This window comes from Aotus nancymaae, unplaced genomic scaffold (genome assembly GCF_030222135.1).
Source record: "Aotus nancymaae isolate 86718 unplaced genomic scaffold, 86718_ANA_hifiasm-v0.15.2.pri h1tg000048l, whole genome shotgun sequence".
Lineage (NCBI taxonomy): Eukaryota > Metazoa > Chordata > Mammalia > Primates > Aotidae > Aotus > Aotus nancymaae.
In genome coordinates this window covers 2,100,719-2,122,777 of record NW_026988462.1, presented here as the reverse complement: position 1 = coordinate 2,122,777, position 22,059 = coordinate 2,100,719, and the positions used below count along the sequence as shown (strand labels likewise).

The window sequence follows — 22,059 nt, the reverse complement described above, 5'->3', positions numbered from 1 at the left end:
GACACCTGTCTTTAGCATCTCTAAGTCAGTGACCTTCACTGATTTGGATATAATGACTTAATCCTCAAGAGCCAATGAAACTCTGAACACAGTGATGCTTTGCAGCTCTTCTCTAAGACACAATTAGAAAAGTTGGTATCAGAGAACAAACTCTGCTACCACTTTTTAGGGGGTGATGATTGTCTCTAAGAGCATTCAGAAAGGGTACATTGATCAGCCCGTGGAGTGAATTCCTGTTAATCAGTTTCAATACAAAGAGCCACACTGACTCTCCTGACATACCTTTAGTAGTTTGTTGCTGGTGAGAAAATCGGCGGAAGGCTTGAGAATCGTGGTCATGGATTTGGTCAGTTCTTCATGCACTGTCTTGTATTCAGAGGCAACATACGGCTCAGCCTTATATGCATACTTTGAAGAAAAGGGAAAGAGACTTTAATGCACTTGTTCTCCAAGATGGGCTGAAAGCTTAAGAGGCGCCCAAGAATGGAGATCAGGTTTGTGGGAGAGGAAGGTATGGATACAAAGATGGGAAGGATGAGTCAGGTGACGAAAAGCAGTCCAGGATGTCTTCAGGAAAATATGAGTCATCCAACTCGGTCAGATCAGTGACCAGCCAGCCCGTAACCCCACCTGTGCCAGGGGCTTCAAGGAATGTGGGGCACAACAATGGGTGACTGATACCCTAAAGGATCAGAACTTTACTTTTAAAATTATCATGTAGTTGCAATTTACAAAGGTATCTAATACTAAACAGAATATGTGCAACTGTTTAGAATAGTAACTGCCACTCTACTCACTGGATGTTGTATATAAATAAATGACTTGTTGATGTTTATCCTAACAACATCTCTCGCTGTCCCAGAGAGTCTTCTAATTCGACTGTAGCCAGAGCTAACCTTCCTAACTGGGAGAAGCAGTTGTGCTGGAAATTTTAGATGGAAAAAAGAAAAATGAAGATAGCTAACTTTACCAGAGGCCTAGCCAAGAACAACTTAAAAGTTTTCTTCAAACTTCCACATTGAGTCATATTATTTGGAAAATTCATCAAAAAAATGTAACTGAAGGAATGGAATTAAGTAAATTAATGACTGGCTGCCCCTCTTCGTACCCCCCTGTTCAGGTACAAGTGTTGGCTATGCGGATAGAAGAGAAAGCATAAATTATAAGTACATCCCAAAATAACCAGGATTGTGAAAAAATAAGTCCTTAGAAGGAAAACTGGAGAGCCATAGATGTAAGTGATCAAAACAGTGTGTTTTACATACCTTAACATATGATCTCAAGTGGCTCTCCAATCCCTCCTCATGGCACTGGGCAACCACATGAATAATGACCCTACACACCACAGGAGTGAATAAAGCAATGAATATGTAAAAATGGAAACATTTCTTTATTATCACAGCAGTAGTAGAACAACGATGATGCTATTGGAACTTAGGCAACACGGAGACAAGGAATTAGACGGGGTCCTTACGTATGGGGCCAAAGATATTTCTTAAATATAATGTTCAGCACATAGTAGCATCCTGCCTATGCATGAGTGTGCTCCAGATGTGGACAGACTGGAAGAGAGGACGAGCATCCATCCATCCGCCTCCCTTACCGAGTCACGTTAACTGCGACTTCTTCCTGGGTGGCTCGGGTGAGGACTCGGAACAGCTGGTTTAGGATGGTGGGCAGGAAGGCGATCATCACGTGGCCTTCCATTGCGTGCAGACTCTACAGACACAGAATGGCATAGTTCATGTTATCCTTCTAAAAGGAAACCAGCCCAAAGTAATTTCTACTCTGTTCCAAATAAGGACGGAAGAACTCCCTCTAAAACAAAGGGAAGCCTGTGGTGGGCAGAATGGCCCCAGAGGCATCTGTGTCTTAGTTCTCAGTACCTGTGAATACGTCACATGGCCCAGGGGAGGTAAGGCTGCTAGTCAGGCCTTATGATAGGGATTATCCAGGTGGGCCCATGGAATCACAAAGGGCCATTAACCAGAAGAGGAAGGCAGAAGGGGACAGGAGTCAGAGGGAGCTGGGACAGAGGAAGCAGGGTCAGAGAGACGCTGGGCGGCTGTCTTTGAGATGGAGGGAGGGTCCTAAGCTATCACACAGAAAAACTTCACTGTTTTTGTGGTTGTGTATTCCATTTTCCTTGTTAAACCAAATTTCTATCCCATTTCTCACATTTCTTGTTTTGTGTCCGTGCCCTTGTATCCCCTTTCCAAAATGTTCCCCACAACCATGTTCTAGACGAAGTTCCCCTAGACAAACCCTACATGGCTCTTGCTGCTTAGACACAGGAACCCCCCACCACCCAGCCCAGCCCCTGCACAAAGCTGGGACTGGTTATGTGCATTATTTCTTTATTTGATTTACCTGCCTACCATGCAGTCACCAAGTTTACAGTAACTCCTACAATGAACTATAAGTTCCCTACAGGTAATGACTGAAGTCACTGCTTCTGTGCCCATGATTGTGCTCGGTACCCAGGGAGGTCCACATCAAATGAGGGGTTTTCCACGCATGAGAAACATTATGTTTTAGAGATCCTGCCTTGAGCAAAGGATACATGGGACTAGGACACAGGCAGGAGTAGCGCCATTCCTAGGTCCACTTCTTGCCACTATCTAAACCACATAGAAGCTACTGATGTGAGACATCCAGGTAAGAGCTTCCTTACAGTAGCTTCTAAGGGGTGAGAACACCACTTACCACCAAAGAGAAAACCCAACCTACTCCAAACTCATTTAAAAGGGGATACTAAGAAAGCCATGTGATACCTTAAGGTACTTCACAAGTTCGTTTCCTAAGGCTTGGGCTCCAGATTCAGTTTTCTGACAGTACTGGAAAAAATTATGTAAATGCTGATCCTGAGGGGGCAGAAAAAGAGAAGAAGAAAGTCTATTAATATACACACTGTGGAAATAGAAGCATTTGTTTCTTGTAGCATGCTTTTTTATGTATGTATTTATTTTTTGAGACAGGGTCTTGCTCTGTCGCCCTGTCTGGGGTACAGTGGCAGGACCATGGCTCACTGCAGCTTTGACCTCCCAGCCTCCTGCAATCCCCCCACCTCAGCCTCCTAAGTAGCTGGGACCACAAGCACACATCACCACGCCTGGCTAATTTTTGTATTTTTGTAGAGACAAAGTTTTGCCATGTTGGTCAGGCTGGTCTTGAACCCCTGGCCTCAAGTGATCAGCCCACTTTGGCCTCCCAAAGTGCTAGGATTACAGGTGTGAGCCACTACACCTGGCCTCATCTTATTTTTTTAAGACTATAAAATTGATCATGTAAAAATAACATCAAGAAGATCCCCCAACAAAAGAGGAAATCTGTTGGAAAATGATACTTGTAATAGTCATATATATGAATACATATGAGCACCTCAGTTGTACTTTCTTTAGAAAAAGACCTATAGAGTAAAAATATAGTAATATAACATACTAGGATTTTTTTTTCTTTCTTGCAAAATGGTGCAAACTTAGTTACAGAGCAGCCACTGCTAATTTTGTTGAAGGAGCACATACCTGAGTATACACTGTAGACACCAGATGAGTGGAAATTTTCAGCAGTGGCTTGCCTCCATCTACCCATTTAATTTCCGGACCATAATGCTAAAAAAATATGGAGGAAACAGTATCCCAACAGATTAGTTATTTTGGCTCTAACATGATTATCAACGAGGGTACTGATGAGGGACTGAAAGAGGGCCCAGAGAACTTCAGTGACTTGGCAACTGTGCTGGGCCCACAGCAGGAATGCAGCTGATATACATTTCTGCCCACTTTCCTCCCCCAAAGTACAAGGCTTTTCTTACTGGATTTTCTAAGTTATCTTTTCTGTTTCTTTGCAGCTGTGTGAGTTACTGTTCATTTGAGAGGGAAAGAATCCTATTATACGAGTATCTGAACCCAACTTGAGCTCAGGATTTTAAAGAAGATGGTAAAAAGTGCCAGATAAAGCAAACAGGACAATACGCAGGCCTGGCACAGGCAAAGGGTCAATCGTCTGCTCACGCTAATTTCAACTTCTGAAACCTCCATTTTTCTGTCATGCTCAGTTATACAATTTACCCCTCTTTGAGAAAATTTAACTATTTGTCTATAATATGAATGCAAATTTGGCATTATTTAAATGCAGACGAACACAAAAACTTTATTTAAGCATGTTATAAAGCTGCAGTCTATAAAATGTAAGACGGTTAGAAAGAAGGCAAAGCCAACAAACCAACTGAAGAAATCTGGGGAAAATTAGGTTTCCGTGAATCAGAAAGGTTTCAGAATGTGCAACCACGTGGGTGAGAGATTTGGCATACTTGACTTACTTTAAGCTGGAGGAAAATTCCTAACAGTTTGCATGACCCTAAGAACTCATCTTTATTTGAGCATGGCCAGTTGGCAGAGACAGACCTTATCCCAAATCTCCCGCTCTCTATTTCTCTGCTGAGGCACCGCTAGTTCAGAGCTTACAAAATGCCAAACAGTAATTGAGACATTATAATAACTGTGAACAGCATTGTCTTCTAATGGCTGAAGTTTAATTGAAAATGAATAACTTAAAATCACAATGGTGGAACAGCAAAAATACTGTGTGCTTTTTTGTGTGTGATTGTTGTTTTAGCTGTTCTTTAATGTTTTCTGAAGGAATTGGGATGAACCGACCTTAAAATGTGACATACCCTGCCCATTCCAAGTTCCTGGTAGCCAAGGTAGCCTGCAGGAAGGTTCGCTGAGACCGGGATGTGCTGTTCGCTTGTCACCACCCTTCCATCTTTCAGGAGGGGAAGCCAGGAGTAGCCAACTGTTGAAAACAAAGAACAACAACAAAACACTGTGAGTGTATGAAAGCTTATGAAAGAAAGCTAGTGTAATACCGTCTGATTTTTAACAACTGTTCATATCAATCAGAGTAAGACATTTAAAAGGACCTAAATGTAATCTCTGCAGAACGTTGTCTACAATGTACTTAGGCCTCTTTAGGGTTAGAATTCTACAATCTTCTTTTATAAAAATTTACATATGCAGGCTGGGCATGGTAGCTCACACCTGTAATCCCAGCACTTTGGGAGGTCGAGGTGGGCAGATCGCTTGAGCTCGCGAGTTCGAGACCAGCCTGGGCAACATGGCGAAACCCCGTCTCTAAAAAAAAAATAAAAAAATTAGCTGGGGAGGGGGGTGGTGGTGCGTGGCTGTAGTCCCAGCTATTTGGAGGCTGAGGTGAGAGGACAGCTTGTGCTCAAAAATTAAAAAAAAAAAATTACATATGCAACCCAGACATGCTACATATCCATTACCTATAAAATCCATCTAAAAATCCCTTCACAAAAAGATGTAAATTCAGAATCCTAATACAATCTAAGAACCTAATATTTCGATTATTTAAATCAAAGGAATGATGAACCACCCCCCCCAACCTTGGGTTTCGACGACATCCCTCTTCTTCGTGCTTCCTTTACTTGAGTTGTCACAGCTGACATGGAAGAATGTGAGCAACAGGTGGTGCTTCTCATGCAGCTGAGTGGGCAACTCTATTTTAATCTGCAAGAAAGACAAAATAAAAATCGAATATTATAAAAACACAGAAATTCTCAGTGGAAGCAGAGACATTATGTGTTACCCAACTCACAAACGTGCATTTGTTCTCCAAGCAGATATTAACATTTGCACTCAAAGATACTGAAATTATAAATTGTGCCAAGCAAGAAATGAATCCTGAATTCACCACTCAGAAACAGGAAGAGAGTTGATGGTATTTCTAGGAAGAATTGGAAAACACATGACAGTAACTACTATGCTAAGTTACCACAGCCAAGGCATTATGAAGAACCAGGATAAAACATTGCAAAATAAGATGGATACAGTAGTTTCAATGAATTATATTATAATTTTATGTAATCAAATCCAATTACAAGAAAGAAAGATTCTCAGGTCCAACAAATGTAACTAAAGCATGAATTTGTAAGGAAATATACCAGAATATTAATTGTAGTGACAGTGGGATTATGACTTTTTCTTTTCTGTATTATCTGCATCTCCTAAGTTTTCTATTTTTTAATAATGAAAATGTTACTTTTACAATCAGAAAAGATATATATAAAAGAAATATTTCAACATACAGTTCATCTCTGTAATTTTAGTAGAATATGCAGCTTCTCCTGAATTTTGCAGGCACATACATGAAAGTTTCCCTTAAAATTGGTCAAATTGGGTGTTCCCTTGAAAACATCATTTACCTCATCATAAAATTCTGGGTTTTGGTGATGGTGTAAAACTGCAGCGAAGGCGCTTCTTGTGAACACTGGCCCGCCAGGTCTGCCATAAATGCACTAAAATAAGAGTTACCAAAGGGAAATATCAGGGTTCGATTAATGGAGTTAGAAATTAAACTCAGATATATTGTAAAGGAGGAGGCATTCCTACAGCATAGACTTAATATCGCCATCTCCAATGGACCCCAGTGTGAGCCCCAGACTGCTGGGTTCTGCCCAACTTCCAGCTTGCCTTGAAGCCCACCTGCCTGCTCCCCTTTCTGCCCGTCCAGGTCACAGCCCTGGATGATGGCTTGCTCACTGTTCACTTTCACATTTCTATCCCTTTTCTTATGCAATTCTTCTGTCCAACTAACCTTTGCTTCTGCGTGCACCAAGAAAATGCTCAAGCATTCTTCAAGAAATTGTCAACCCCTTCCATGTGTCCCCTCAGCATTTTTCTGTATTAATTTTCAGTTTTGTCCAAAAATCCATTTCATACCATCTGTGCACCAAGATCTTTTTCTCCATGACTATTTTTCCCACTAAACTGAGGACAGACACTATATATATATATATATATATATATATATATATATATTTTTTTTTTGGATCTTTGTCTCCTTCTCCTCTTAGGAAGTCACTTTAACATAGTCACAGTAAAACAATTTGAGTTTTGGAGATAGATCGCCTGAGTTTGAATCTTGGTTCCACTAATGTTTTACTTTAGGCAATTAAATTCTGTACTAGTCCCCTCACCTAAAAAAATGTATAATAATAATACTTAAAAGACTATTATAAGAACCAAAATGTTCTCACAAGAGCAGTGCCTAGAGTACCAACAGCTTTCAATAAATATAACGTATAATTTACTGCTATGATTATTGCTGTACTATAGTGAGCATTTAATAAGATCATTGATTGTTTATCAGTTATTATTTCTATTATCAACATTATTCATATCATAATTCTTAGCACCCACAGTATGAGCACCTGGCTCATAGTAGGTGCACAGTAAGTGTTTGCTGAATTGAGTGTGTATAAGAAACTTTCATCCTTAAAGAGAATAGAAAACAGTCAATTAGGAGCAAGAACCTAAATATTCCATATGTGATAAGATTCAGCATATATATTCATATATTGTAACATCATATATTTTTGATTTGTGTCAATTCAAATGTTCTAAATTGTTTGATTTGTACAGTATCATGAAAGTGCATTTTGAAATGGAAAAATCAGAATATGTAGGTGAACATACATTATAAAAAACAAACCTTAAGGGGCTGAGAGTCTTCCTCATCTGAATCTTTGAATTCAATGCAAATTGCAATATTTCTAGCCTGCAGCAACAGGTAAACAAAACAGAATAAGAAAAAAAAAACAGAAAATCAGACTATGTAAATATTTATAAAAGAACATGGGAAACCAAACATAAAGGGAGAGTTTCACATCAGGAATGAAACCTCCATCTTCACACTCACCTTGGCAAAGGATTTCTGACTGTCGTATTTCAAGTACTTAGGATAAACGTAAAGGTGATTGGTATAGATGGTGTAAGGCTGAGTGTGTTTTGGTATGCAGGGCACAAATTCCTCCACTTCAAACGTGATGGGAGTTTTACTGCAGGTTTCAAATTGTTTTGTGGGGATGTATGATGAATTCACATAATCTGAAAAGATATTCAAAATATTCAAACTGAAGTAAAAACCAAACTAACAAAAATTCTGTCTATTATGTAGAACTAACACTTACTAGGGAAATCTGAGGAAACATTATCAATTGTAATGTCGAGATTGCCTAAAATCACTGGGAGTTTAGCCATCTTCTCAGGTCTGCAAGCAAAAGAAGAGAAATTCACACATTTATAAGTTAACTCTAAAACCTATACTCTAGAGTAATACGTCCAAGAGAAACATAAAGCAAGCCATAAAGACAATTTTAAACATTCTAGCAGCCTCATGAAAAACAGTAAACAGGAACTGATAACATTAATTTTAATTAAACACTTCAACCCAATAGATCCAAAATATTATCATTTCAGTATTTAATCAGTATAAAAATGTGCACTCTAAGTCTTAAAAACAGATGTGTATTACAGGTTTTATACAGAGCACATCCCAATTCAGACATCCTGTATTTCAAGTGTTGAACAGCCACACGTGGCTAGTGGCTGCCGCGCTGCACAGTGTAGGTCTAGATAAAGAATATCAGCAACAGTTACAGCTCAAGTGTTCCTGAACCACTCCAGCCTCACCGTAAGTAATTGGCTCACTGAGATCATCACCGTTTGGGGAAGCTAAGTTATGAGGATGCAAAGGCATAAGAATGATACAATGGACTTGGGGGAAAGGGCGGGAGGGGATGAGGGATAAAAGACTACACCTTGGGTACAGTGTACACTGCTCAGGTGCTGGGTGCACCAAAATCTCAGAAAACACCACTAAAGAGCTTATTCATGTAAGCAAACACCACCTGCTCTCCCAAAACGTATTGAAATAAAAAACAATGAAAACTACAATCATCACCATTCAGAACTAGAAATTATCTTAGGCTCCAGCGTCCAGCAAAATGCTGGGTATAGAGTCGAAGCTCACTGAAATTGTTGTATTAATATTTGGTCTGACTCAATCCAATACAGGAGTCCCTTGTGACATTCCTGACAAATGCTGCTACTGCCGCACCCTTCCTGATGACAATGAGACTTCTGAACCAGTGGTTTTGACACCAGTCTGCTCTTCCCCATAGCATGGTGAAATTCACCTCCCTGAAACTTCTACTCACCAAGGGGTCTAGCGATGTTCCTCTATCTTTCAACCACCTATACCGCACATTCTGAAGCCCTCTATTCTCAGCACTTTTGCATCTTGCCCCAATGTTATTTCTCTCCCAGAAGAACATGCCATTTATATTACGGTACCCGGAACTGCGTAAGTCTGGCCAGTGTGGGTGCACAGCTGCGTGCACAGCCCCTGTCTGGTTTTCAACAATATACCTGACTACTAACACAGCCCCAGAGCTATTACTTTTAGGTAGCCATACCTTCCTAGTGACTCACAGGAAATTTAGTCACCTAAAATCCCTACATCTTTTTTCACATGCCTATTTCTTTGTCCTACATTTATACAATTGTATTTTTGGACCTCAGAAAAGAATTTAATTTTTGTCTTGCTGAAATTTCATTGTATTATGTTTGAGCTATTTCTAGTTTATCTCCTAAATCCAGATTCTAACATCTACTGTTATATTCCTAATAGCTTTATGTCATAAAAATATTTAATCAGCATGTTATAGTCTCATAAAAGTCATTGACAAAGATACTGCACAGAATATTGCCAAGAACAGGCTCCTTCCCAAGTCTCTGGGGGCCCATTTCCAGACTGACGCTAGCTCATTAATCACCCTCCTTAGCATCTGGTTTCTCCAGCAGCTGAACAACTGCCCACTCACATGTGCAGCACTTCTCTGACTCGTTCGCAAGCTACCACGGCACCCACACATGGTAAATACATTCTGCTGAAGCCTTTGCACTCCTCTACTACACCAACCTAGCAGCCCAGTTACAAAGAAGAAACGAGGTTAGGATGACTAGTTCAACAGGACATGACTTAGTCCTAGAAAACAGAATGCCGCCTCGTGGTCCTTCCTAAGCCACCTGTTCAATGATTTCCTTTAGAACATTGCCAAGGATCGAGCACAGGGACTGGCCGATTCCGCATTTGGTTTTGTTCCCATTTTTGAAAAGTTCCTACCTTCTATTTTGCAGATTCCTTGGACATGACTGCTGTCTATTAAGCAGCCTCACATGTCACTCCTCAGAACAACTGGGAATATTTTTCACCTGAATTAGTACTTCCCTAAAATTTCCAAATTCCTGCATCCTTGGGACTAGAGACGATGTTGAGAAGATCCATTGCGGCTCATTGCCAGCTCTAAGCAGCTAAATCTCTTTCTCCCAGGGTCCCTGCCTCTCATTTCCACTGTCTTCTATTTACACCTGAGTTTAAATGAACAGCTCCTGAGAGAGGTAATGGTCAGGAAGGCAAGTGAATGATCTTTGACACATTCTGCCTTCTGTTGTAAAGATTTCTGGCCAAGAGCTCTCCGGGTGCAGCTGAGCACTCCCCTGCAGTTTGCCCGTGTGCCTGCGGTGTGAGCCGCTTCACACACACAAGACCTTCTGGCGGGAGGAGGGGCAGCAGCCTTCCTTCAAGGGTCAGTCATTTCCTGAGAGCTTTCTACCATCTCCCAAGCACTGGGCACTCCTGTGATAATATCTCGTGGGAGCCAATCTCGGCTTCACACGGAGCTCTTCACGAGCGTCAACCTTCAGAACAGGGGTTTTATGAAGGTATCGATTTTCTTGACATACAGTGCCTTGCTCACCTGTTCATTGGATCAATTCAACACTGCAATACATCACAAAACACTGCACGCCACAAAATCGTAGAGACACCTATGAAGCTGTATCTGCTTCAAGTTGGAAATATCCTGTTTATTACAAATTATACTTTTAAATGTAAGTAAGTATGTAAGGGTAACGGATTTCACCCCCTCCTAATTATCTCCACCTGTGAATGAACAGGCATATTCGTCACCATTTTTAAGATCACTCCAACATCCTCCACATACAAATTTTTGAGAGAGGTAGAACACAATTAAAATACATTTCTAAGCAACATATTTTAATTAAACAATCTTCGCTGGAAATCTTCCTAGAATGTATTGTGTACTTCTGTGCCTAACTATAGTTATTCCTTATTCTGTTTCCTCCCTCTGCTGAGAGATTTTACTTCTAGTTGCTGCTTCTGTAAAGGCATTTTTTCCATGTGTTTCCAAGCACATTTCTGAGTTTAGTTCCATATTATGTAGCACATGGGCTTCATAAAAGCTGGGGTTTTTTTGTGTGTGTGTGCCAGCTTTAAGTTTTTAAAAACACAATCTTAAACCCATTTCAAAAGTTTAGTTTTTGTGGAAACTGGTTTATCAGACATCAAACCCTCACAGGCAATAAAAATTTTACTGCCTTTTTATGTATTTCCAAAGTGGTGGTGGGTGTGCATGTGTGTTACACAAAGTGAATTCTTTCATGACCGAAAACGGTTTTGTTTTTTTACTTTGTTTGCTAAAAAATACCTATATCCTATGTAAAATTTATAAAATAACGCTTGAACATGAAAACCCATCTTAAAATTAGATGAATTAAATAAGCATACAATACAGATACTAGCAGGATGCCTGGCCTCGGGGAACTGCTCCTGTCTGTGTATGAACCTAAAAGTGAGGTTTAAACTCTCTCAGGAAAATTTTCCCTTCCCACTGCCCATCCATTCCTGATGACTCAACAATTCCCACAGAGGAAAGGGGAATGGTATCATCAACTAGCAGTCTTCCCATGCCAGCAGATTTGGGATCCTTATCCGAGTGTTTCTGCAGCCTGGTCCTCCCTTCCTGACTTCCTGTATTGGCTCATTAAAATGATTAGCTGGCAATACAGGTATGTTTGGGCTGCTGCTGGTGGTGACTTTAATCTTCTAACTGCGTTTTGTGAAAGGAAATGTTCCCTAAAAGCTTTGGTGTTACTTTAAAAAAAAAAACTATATATGACTGAAGGAAATTTGAGATATTTTTGTTTAAATAAAAATCACTGAATTTATGTCTACGAAGAAAATTCAGTAAGCATTTATCAAGTCCTTAGTATGTGCTGCAATGTACCTGCTCAGCACCATGGAGGAATGCAAATGATACGATTTCTTTCCTCGAGAAGCCAAAAGTCTAGTAGATACTGTAAGCTACTTATGGCACATGAGAGCAATTCCTTTCACAGAGTATGTATGAACCTCTACCAGAAGGCAGAGTATCTAGATCTATCGAGAGGGAATAAGGGATGAGCTCAGTATTCACAGTGGGAGAAATCACCTTAATGCCTTTTGCATTTATTCCCCACCATGGTTTTAGGGGGCAGGGGCTATTAATATCCACCCTTAAAAAGAGGAGGAGGCTCAAGCAGAGAAGCCACGAAACTGGCTCCAGGTCTCCCAGCACAGAAGTGAGCTACGGACTGGGCTTTGAAAGATGAGCAGGGTTCTCTCAGAGAGACAAAGGAAAAGGGGGTGTGTGTGCTGTATGTGTCTGTGATTTATGTGCTGCCTGGTGAGGCAGGATGGGGACACAATTTGGGCAGAGAGAAAAGCATGGCAGAGGGAAGTCCACAGTGGATTTAGAGCAAGTCAAGCAGCCCTACCTGGCTTGAGTGCAGTGTAACCAGAGCAAAATAGGGGTAAGATTGTAAAACTTGGATGCGAGGAAAATGAGTGTACAAATAAACATAGATAAATTAAGCTGCATATGCAAAAACCTTAGTAGTATTATAACCTAAACTGTCCAACACAGTACAATTAAAAATGTCTGTATTTTAAAGAAAATGTCCTATTTTTATACTTTACCTTCATGCCTTCACATTTCCTGCAGAAGTTAGAAGAGATCCCACCATGAACAAATCAAATAGAAAATATCAAGCCTCTCTTCTTATAAAATATCAGCAATATCATCTATATGACAGAATTGCTTTCTTACTAAATCTTGAAACATGTCCCTGGGTAATTATTACAAGGGAAAAAGGAAAGTGGCTTATGAGCCTTGGCAGCTGTTCTGTAAAGACTGAGACAGTGTGAAGAAATTTTTCTCATGCATTATTAAATAACATTTCAGACAATCATGGGGGTAGAAACAATAGCTTTGGATCCAAGCTGGTGCCCAGGCCACTGACATGAGATTATTTCCTGTAAAAAATAAGGAGGAAAGAAAAATAGTAATGCAAAGGTGTTTAAAAAATGAGAAAGGAATCTTCTACTTCCTCTAACTCTGTTGTGAAGAATCCGGGGAGTGAGCACCTAGGTTTCTTTGGATTCTTATTGAGGAGAGTGGCCTTACTTATACTGCTGCGTCTTCCACGCTGTCAGCCTCGCATCCCTGTTTTCATGTTTCTGGGTCTCTAACTGGCCACCTGGAGCACACTCTTCACACCAATGTCCTCCTCCTGCTGAGCACCCGAAAGAAGTGGTGTGCAGAAGACAACCCACACTTGGTTTTCCCTGGGTTCTTTGCTGCCTGGCCACGGGCTTTCCGCTCGGATCACTTTCTGATTAGTGACCATGTGAAGTCCCACCCCTCAGCCTCCAATGAAGACAGGACCATGAGTTGGGGCTACCCCTGAGAAGCTGCTACTGTGGGGAAGTCTCAAGCTAACCAGTCTAGGAAGTAACTTCTGAGACAGGTCTCCAACCTCCATCACATATAAAAACACTTCATTGTTTGTTTTGTTGAAACATAAAAGTAAATGTTAGTTTTGTAAATGAAGTCCATATAAAAATGACAGAATGCTATAAAGTGGAAAGCGAAAAATCACCCATCAACCCCTTCCCTCAGAGATAACCACGATTACTATTTGGCATATACCTTAAATAGCTATTTTTATGCCTGTCTACCTTTGCATTTAGATAGCTATTTGCTTATCTATTTTTTCATTTATATACAAAAGAAATACATAAGATATTTTCTTTCAAAAAATGTAGTCATAGAGATGTATTTGTTCCTCCTTAATAATGTAGTGTATTCACTTTCCGGAGTACACACAGATCCACATCATGGTTATTAAGAGTTGCGTGGTAGCGGAAGATCCAAGATGGCCGCTTAGGAGGAACTCGGGAATGCAGCTCCGAGAGAAAGCACAGAGGGTGAGTGGACGCCGTATTTCCAGACTGATTTTTACTGCCCACAGACCAGGAGATTCACACGCAGAGAAGCCACACGGGTCGCCAGCGCCGCTGGTGCCGCTGGCTTGAACGGCGCAGCCGCTGGGCCGGCACCCTGAGGCAACGGCTCACTGTACAAAGTGAGAGAGTCTGAGTCCCCTATAAGCCAGCAAGGGGAGCTGAAACGGGGAGCCAGGCCAGCGCCACGAATCTCAGAGCCGCGGCTTTAGCCAACGCAGTGGCTCCGGAGGCAGATCAGATGAGACGGTGTCCCCTCTTACCCAGCAAGAAGACCTGAAACACAACTGAAACTGGGACGGTCCAGCTCTGTGGAGGAGGGGCGTTCTCCATAGGCACCCTGCTGTTCCCAGGGCAATCTACTAAGGCAATCCGCCACTACAGAGACTCCGTCACTACAGGGGCGGGCCAACATAGCGGAAGCAGTTCTAATTACACCCAGAAGTTCGCACGGAAGCTGGGTGGAGCCCACAGCAGCTTAGCGAAGCCTCTGCAACCTGAGTGTGACTAGGCTGCCACCTTGTGGGCAGGGAAAACAGCAACCGCACAGGGGAACATCATAAAACCGTAACTCCCTGGGACAGAACACCTGGGGGGAAGAGCAGGGGGTTTATGAGTTCTGCCATAGCAGACTTAAAATTACCAAAATCAGAAAGACAACAACTACAAAGTCAACAGGTGGATAAATCCACAAAGATGGGAAGAAACCAGCGCAAAAAGGATGAAAACACCCAAAACCAGAACACTTCTCCTCCTACAAGGGATCACAACTCCTTACCAGCAAGGGAACAAGACTGGATGGAGAATGAGTGTGATGAAATGAAAGAGTTGCGTGGTAGCTGGGGATGGTGGCTCACAGCTGTAATCCCAGGACTTTGGGAGGTCAAGGCGGGTGGACCACCTGAAGTCAGGAGTTCAAAACCAGCTTGACCAACATGGTGAAGCCCCATCTCTACTAAAAATATAAAAATTAGCTGGGTGTTGTGGCATCACCTATAATCCTAGCTACTTGGAAGACAGGGGCAGGAGAGTCACTTGAACCAGGGAGGTGGAGGTTGCAGAGACCTGAGATCGCGCCATTGCACTCCAGCCAGAAAACAAAAGCGAAACTTCGTCTCAAAAAAAAGGAAAGAAAAAGAATTATTGATAGTTGCAAGTTAGTTGAATGAAGGAAAATATTGAAATCTATCCAACTAAAGGTGACTGGGTTTTGAAAAAATTAGTAAGAATTAAATTTTCTTGGAACTCAAAAAATGACAATAATTGCTATATGATAATATAGTTTGCATGATAATATTACCCACTAATGATATAGAAGACTTTTTAAAGATTCTGTGTCTTATAATTCTGAAAAATCAGAAACACATTAAAAGTCAAAAACTGGGGGAAGAGTTAAACAATCTATGGTCTATCTCAATGGACTATTATATTTATGCATTAAAAATGATGTCTATAAAAACGTGTTAACACTTTCAGAAAACACTTGTGTTAGTATGCAGGGAAATATTACATATTTAGTATGATCATAGCCACATAAGATAAACTAAAATAAAATGTAAAAAAAAAATGTTCACCATGAAGGTTAAAACTAGTAAACTTTTTTATCCTTTCATTCTGTATTTCTCAAAATGTCTAAAATGAACTTGTACTATGTTTATAAATTAAAGAACCTCTATGATTTAAAAGTAAAAATAAAGTACTATTCTTTCATTTAGTCTTTCAAGAATAACAGACTTCATAGGGATCCAGGGGCACTCTCTGGCCAAGATGTGTGTCCTTACCAGGTCACACAACTGTCAGATAGTGATGGGCAATCTGGGGCACCTGTGTGGTCCAGGTCCATCCTTCACCAACATCCTCCTCTCCCCCTTCTCCAATTCCCTACATGAGCTGGGAAAGGTTCATTCCAAATCAGCCCAGTGGGTACACACTCTGCTTTGCTGAATAGGCTAACCTTGTCTGTACAGGCAAGATTAGCTTCGTGCTAGCAAAACTGAGGTTGCACTTCTCGTTAACGCTCCAAACAGGGGGAACATCAAAACAGTCAAAAACTGTAAAATCACATCACCGAAAGAGACCTTGAGAATCCTTTCCACCTTTCTGAGCCTCCTGTCAAGAGATTTCACATCACTGTGAAGGCTGAAGCTGCCTGCTGACGTGGACATGATGGGATTCTGATTAGAAACACATCTCTACGTTTTTAGAACTTATTGAGCCTGTTTCTATGACTCATATCTTTCCTACTCCTACTACTGAAGAGAGAGAAGAAAAAGGCAAAATGAGGTTAAAGAAAGCTAAACAGCCATTTTTGAGTTCTAGGCAAACTAGGAAGATTGTTATTTTGATATGCACTAAAAAAAAAAAAAAAGAAGAAGAAGAAGAAGATGATGATGATGATGACGATAACCAAGGGTACGTTTGGCATAGAATAGTCAGCATTTGGCTCTCAGGTGTTCTTTTCATTTCACATCTTCTAGTGCCCTCAGCTCTTTACCATTCCCAGAATTTCCCCCAGAAAAATTCTAAGACCCATCTCCCTAGCAAAGAAAATCCATTTCAAAGGTTCAGAAGTGAAATCATTAAGATGTAGCAGCAAAATAGAACAGAGGTTAAGAGTACAGACCCTCAGACGAGGCTGACTTCAGAAGCTGTGGGTCCTGTGATGTTGCACACATTGCTTGCTCCCTCTTTGCCTCATTGTTATGAGTTGAATTGTTACCTCCAAAAGCATGGTGAAGTCCTAACCCTTGGTACCTATCAATGAGACCTACTTGGAAACAGGGTCTCTGCAGATGCAATCAGTTAAGATGAGGTCACTAGGCTTGGCCCTGATCCTTTATCACTGGTGTTCTAAGAAGGGAATTTAAACAGAGACACACAGGAAGACAGCCATGTGAGGGCAGAGGCAGAGTGGGGCAATGCGGCCACAAGCTAAGAACAAGTGGTGCTAGAAACTTGCAGGTTAGAAACCTTGCAAGTTATTTATCTTAGACTATTACCATCCCAACACCCAACTAGGAAGCCAAGACCCAGTCATCCTGCCTCTTTGACATAACTTGAATTAGTCCCCTTGTTCCTGTTTGCACTTTGTAGGATACGATAAATTCCTCTTCAAAGGTTTTAGCCTATAAATTGTTAAGTACAATGAGTTCTGAGATCTTCTCCAAAGAATCAAGGTATCAGTATGTTCAGCTCCCCTGTTCTTTGTTCTCCATTTTAAAGTTTAATTTCCTGGTTCTCTTCACCCCCTTGCTCCTAGTTTTAGTAAACAACTTTCCTGCCAGTTCTAATCAGTAGTTCACATCTGTTCCCCTGGTCACCTGCTCTGACCTGAGTCACCTTTAGTTACCTGTTCTGTAACCATCCTTCCTGCCAAACTGCTCACCCTGCCACTCTGGCTTATACGCCTGCTCCCTTTAAAACAGCCAACTGAATTAGCTTAGACTTTGCAGTCCAACCCTAGCCAACAGAGGAATAACACAGCAGTAGGGGCTACGTGCATCAGGGATAAAAACCCCTTCCCTTCCCCTGTTCGGGTAAGCACTTGTCATTGCTCCATCCATGAGACACACCCTTCTACAGAAGTAAAAATTACCTTGTTGAGAAAATTTATATTCAAGAGCTGTTTCTTTTGTGGCATCAAAAATTTACATATAACAACTTGTGGTGGCTTTGCTGAGTCCTTTCTCACTTCTTGACAAGGTTCCTCAACTGTTTCCTCGCTCCTTAGGCTCATCCCTACTCCAACCCATCCTTCATAGCACCACCCAAAACATCCTCTATAGAATTCCAATTAACCAGGTTATTCTTCTGATTTTCACCCCATCTTTCTTTGCAAGGGTTTGAGGAAATGGTCCATGCTCATTTGCCATCCCCTCTGATGTCTGAATCGAGCAATGTAAATATGACTGCTCCCTTGGTCCTCCCTCCCTACTACACAGCTTCTATGTTTCAGATGTGGAAATAAGACCGTGAAACTCACTTCCGAAAGTCTGCAAGTAACTTGAGCATGTCGTCATTGGATAGCTTATTGCTGTCTTGCCTATAGATGGCAGAAAATCTGGCATTTTTGTCAAGATTTCCAGATGCATCCTTAAACAACGTCCTGAAATGGCAAAGCAACATTTCAAAACTGGGTTTCCAAAACAGCAAAATCAATTTATTATTTAAGTCTGGTTTCTATGAGAAGTCTAATTATTATTCCATTGGCTACAGCCAACAGAAATCTCATTATCTAAAAACATGGAAAACATTTATGGGGATGAGGACAACTAACTCAATTTACATAGAAAACAGTTCCAGCCAATGGCTTGTGCTTAGGAAACAACATACACAAGTCAAATGCTTAACAAGTAGAGTTCAGAGATAAAGATCACCCCAGGCTTCACTAGACTGGCCCGACTTCTAGCTGGAGGCAAGTGGTTTGGCCCTGGAATTCCAGCTCTGCAGCTGACACTCCCGTGCACCCCCCCAGATCCAGGTAGCACCTCTCTAGCCAGCAACTTTCCTTTCTGTGACTCTACTAAATGATTTTTCAAAATTTGGGCTTACGTATTTCTTAATTTTACATATTCAAATCCTCTTTGTCTCTGAAGAACAGACAGAACAGGCCTACTGACCCGTCCATGTATCTATCTATATCGATTTAAAAGGTATGAAACGTGTTCCTTACCTTGCTGCCCAAGCAAATGGCATTCTATACTGTCCTAGTCTTTGGCATGCCTGCTTGGCATTCTTCAGCACCTTCTGAGCCACCTTGAAGACATGAGAATAAAGCCATGAGATACCATGTCTCACTGACAGAACTGTGACCTAAAGAGCTATCATTACATACTCACTAAATAAGCTCTTACCATAGCATCAGATGCATAGAAAAGCACATCATACAGTAATGAATATGGCTGCATTCACACTCTGTGCAGGGTACTTTATTTAATGCATTCTCTAGCAGTGATTCTCAAAGAATACAGAATGAAGACTTTCCAAAATGCATGTCTCTTCTTTGGTGTTTACCGGCACAAACATGCTGTTTCACAGGTTTTCATACATTTCTATGACTAAATATTACTCATTATAAGTCTACTGAGTTACTAATAATTACTATTATTTGGTATCATACCACAATATATCACATTAGGATTCAAATGAGAACACTATTTAAAATACTAAGCTTTCACAGCGCCTAATGTGCACTAGCTTATGCTGATTCCAACAATGTAAGGGGTAAGATATTAACACACCGACTTCAGTTAGGCTGGGGTTCTCAATGCTGTATTGTCACTTTCTAAATATGAATTACTGCTATTTCCACTTCCCAATGATCAGTTTGGGTTTCTTGTGGATTGATTAATTCATAGTGTACAATGAAGCTTATTTGCTTTAGGCCTAAGGCAGGCCTATTATTAATCATCTATATCCCTATTGCTAAAGCAGATAATGCTTAATTTATCCAAATTTGTCTGTACTATGATAGTGCTTTGTATCAATGCAAAGTTTGATTATCTCAGAGTCACAGTGAAGGGTCTTTTACGTTACTTCGTTTTTTATTTTTGTTCTCTACTGAAGGGTCTTTTACATAAGTATATCAACATCCAACCAATTTTGGGAAATGTGCTCCAGAACCAAAGTGTGCTATAGCATCAGCATCACTGTTAGAAATGCAGAGTCTCAGGCCTTGCCCCAACCCTCCTGGATCAGAACGTGCATTCCAACAAGACCTCCGGTGACCTGTGTGCACCATCAGCCACAGGAAGGATTAGGAAGGATCTAGAAGGATTCAGGAGCAGACAACAGAGTGTCCGTCTCTAAGTCACACTGATCTCAGCTATATGACTCTGTAGGCCATCAAACCTCTCTGGACTCCACTATCCACACCTGAAAATGGGTGCTAGGCCACACTTTTCATGATCCTTTCCAGTTATGAAACTTTATGATCCTACCATGATCATGCCGTGGGAACTGCTGCCTTAACGAGTAACCTGGAAAATACATCCTGATGGGAAGAGACGTCAGGAAATCATCTAGGACCTCCCCACTTTCTTCTCCAGTGAGGTATGTTCTTGCCTCCCTGGGTGGGGCGACTTAGTGGGTTTAGGTGTGTGAGTCATAGGGTACAGCGGTCTACCTAGCTGCAGGGTCAATTTACTTAAACATTTTCAGGTTCAAGATTTTTCTGTTCTAACAATAATGAATATGTTGCGGAGTAAAATACAGTAATTTCATAAAATTTAAAGGTAAAACATAAGGCATCAATAAGCCTTTTTTGCAGTGCATGAGGACTTAGCTCTCAGACATACGAAAGGTGCAGATAGAACACAGTATGTGTGAAAGTCAGAGGAAGAAAACTGTTTTTGCCCTTTGGGCTTTTTTCCCCTTTTCTTTCTTTTAAAAACATCTATTCACAGCAGATACCTACAGATACTTTTCATAAAAATTTCCTCAAACGAAAATTTACTCTAAATGATGTTCTAGACCATCTTGGAAAACATGAAGAAACGACTTTGATAGACAGAAAAAAATCATCTCACTATAACATCTCTGCCAAAACTGTGCTAAAGTAACATACTTGAGTCTTAATTCCTGCTTTAATTGAATGCTTTGGAGGTGGCAGGAAAGTAAATGCATGAATAATGTACACATGGAGGAGCTCTACATTCCAGAAATAAGGAAGAACAATGAGACTTCAGCAGATGCTCAGTGGACATGGAGGAGTGTGCAGAGGTAAGTTTAGCCTACAGTGATATGTGATTTTTACACCAGCATGGGCTGCCAATTTTCAAACCATGCATGTGGCAGGCAGAAGTAACAACGTTGGTGTGGATGGGCCTTGGAAATGTGTGGCATACACAGTTGGGGGAGGAGATCTTATCTGGAGCCTTCATTGATTATTAATCAAAACATAAAAGAGCTAAAAGAGCTTCTCGTCCAAGGTTTTACAGACTTTGTTTAAAAAAATAAAACAGCTTCTCTCCAGGGACCAAACTTTACTTTGCTTCTATCAGCCAAAAAGGCTTACTGTTGGAAACAATGTGCCTGGGTAAATGGGCTTTTACTTGACTGGGGCTGTAATAAATGACATTGTCTTCCGGGATTTCTGTGATTTATGGTGCCCACGGCACTGTCTCGTACATGATCTGTTTGATCCTAACACAGTCCCTATGAGGAAGGCAGAGGCAGGAAGTAACATTATCCTTCAGAAACAGAAGGAACATCTGGAGGCCAGAGAGGTGATTTGATTTGTCCAAAGGACCCAGATGAGTTAGGCATGCAGCACCCAGGTCTTCTGACTCCCAAATCCATTTCTGAATGGCCATCCTCCATCCTGTGGACACAGCTATGATGCATGGGTGCCCACAGAGATGAAGACAGAAAGCTCTGAATCCAACTTAGTAAACCTCATTCACTGCCTCTGGGGTATCCACTCCTACTGTTGACCAGTCCTTGTCAGTGAATCCAGGCTTCCTCTCAGACAGCCATGTAAATTTTTTTTTTTAAAAAAGAACTACAAATATGTAAAACTGGCAAGGATAACAGCACTCAACAGATTATAATAGCCAGGTAGCACAAGATGCTACAAAGTGGCAGTCAAGTGCCCTCTGGCAGCTTCAGCTGGGAGACACTGAGCAGGTCACTAAGCCTTGGTGAGCCTCAGTGTCCTGAAATATGAAAGCACGTCTTGGACTAGATGACCTCTAATATTTAATAATTCTATGGTGTGTCCACACCTAGGCACTTCCCAAGTAATGAACACTATTTTGAAAAAAAAAAATACATACATCATGTATGCTCTCTTTCCATATTCCACCTAAAACTCTGCCTCCTCCAGCAAAAAACAAGTGGAGCCTGAATCACTGACACTACTGGCCAGACCATCTGAGCCAAGGGCATCTCCTAGCATCCAGCCTCAAGTGTAACTGGACCAAAATATAATTCCAGAACCCAAGAGGCACATCAACAAATAGAATGAACTCTATTTGAATATCATATATCTACTTTCTAACAGAGAAAAGTTTACTATTAAGCTGGTAATTCCTTTGCAAATTATTT

At 41.0% G+C, this 22,059-nt stretch overlaps 1 protein-coding gene across 29 annotated transcripts in view; it reads right to left on the bottom strand.

The window, feature by feature from the left end:
• Positions 1 to 22,059, bottom strand: part of DOCK9 (dedicator of cytokinesis 9) — a 303,837-nt gene that overhangs the window by 91,020 nt on the left and 190,758 nt on the right. For 18 of the 29 annotated variants that reach the window (XM_064362199.1, XM_064362208.1, XM_064362204.1 and 15 more), the window contains exons 14-26: positions 18,686 to 18,768; positions 17,996 to 18,118; positions 7,997 to 8,076; positions 7,726 to 7,913; positions 7,519 to 7,584; positions 6,230 to 6,322; positions 5,411 to 5,534; positions 4,676 to 4,797; positions 3,525 to 3,611; positions 2,775 to 2,864; positions 1,604 to 1,719; positions 1,266 to 1,335; positions 283 to 408 (exon numbers count right to left, since the gene is read on the bottom strand). In XM_064362199.1, coding sequence (XP_064218269.1) covers positions 283 to 408; positions 1,266 to 1,335; positions 1,604 to 1,719; positions 2,775 to 2,864; positions 3,525 to 3,611; positions 4,676 to 4,797; positions 5,411 to 5,534; positions 6,230 to 6,322; positions 7,519 to 7,584; positions 7,726 to 7,913; positions 7,997 to 8,076; positions 17,996 to 18,118; positions 18,686 to 18,768 — 1,368 coding nt within the window. Of the gene's footprint in view, positions 1 to 282; positions 409 to 1,265; positions 1,336 to 1,603; positions 1,720 to 2,774; positions 2,865 to 3,524; positions 3,612 to 4,675; positions 4,798 to 5,042; positions 5,136 to 5,410; positions 5,535 to 6,229; positions 6,323 to 7,518; positions 7,585 to 7,725; positions 7,914 to 7,996; positions 8,077 to 17,995; positions 18,119 to 18,685; positions 18,769 to 22,059 lie in introns of all 29 variants that reach the window. The other 11 variants (XM_064362196.1, XM_064362186.1, XM_064362187.1 and 8 more) reach the window with 1 other exon arrangement.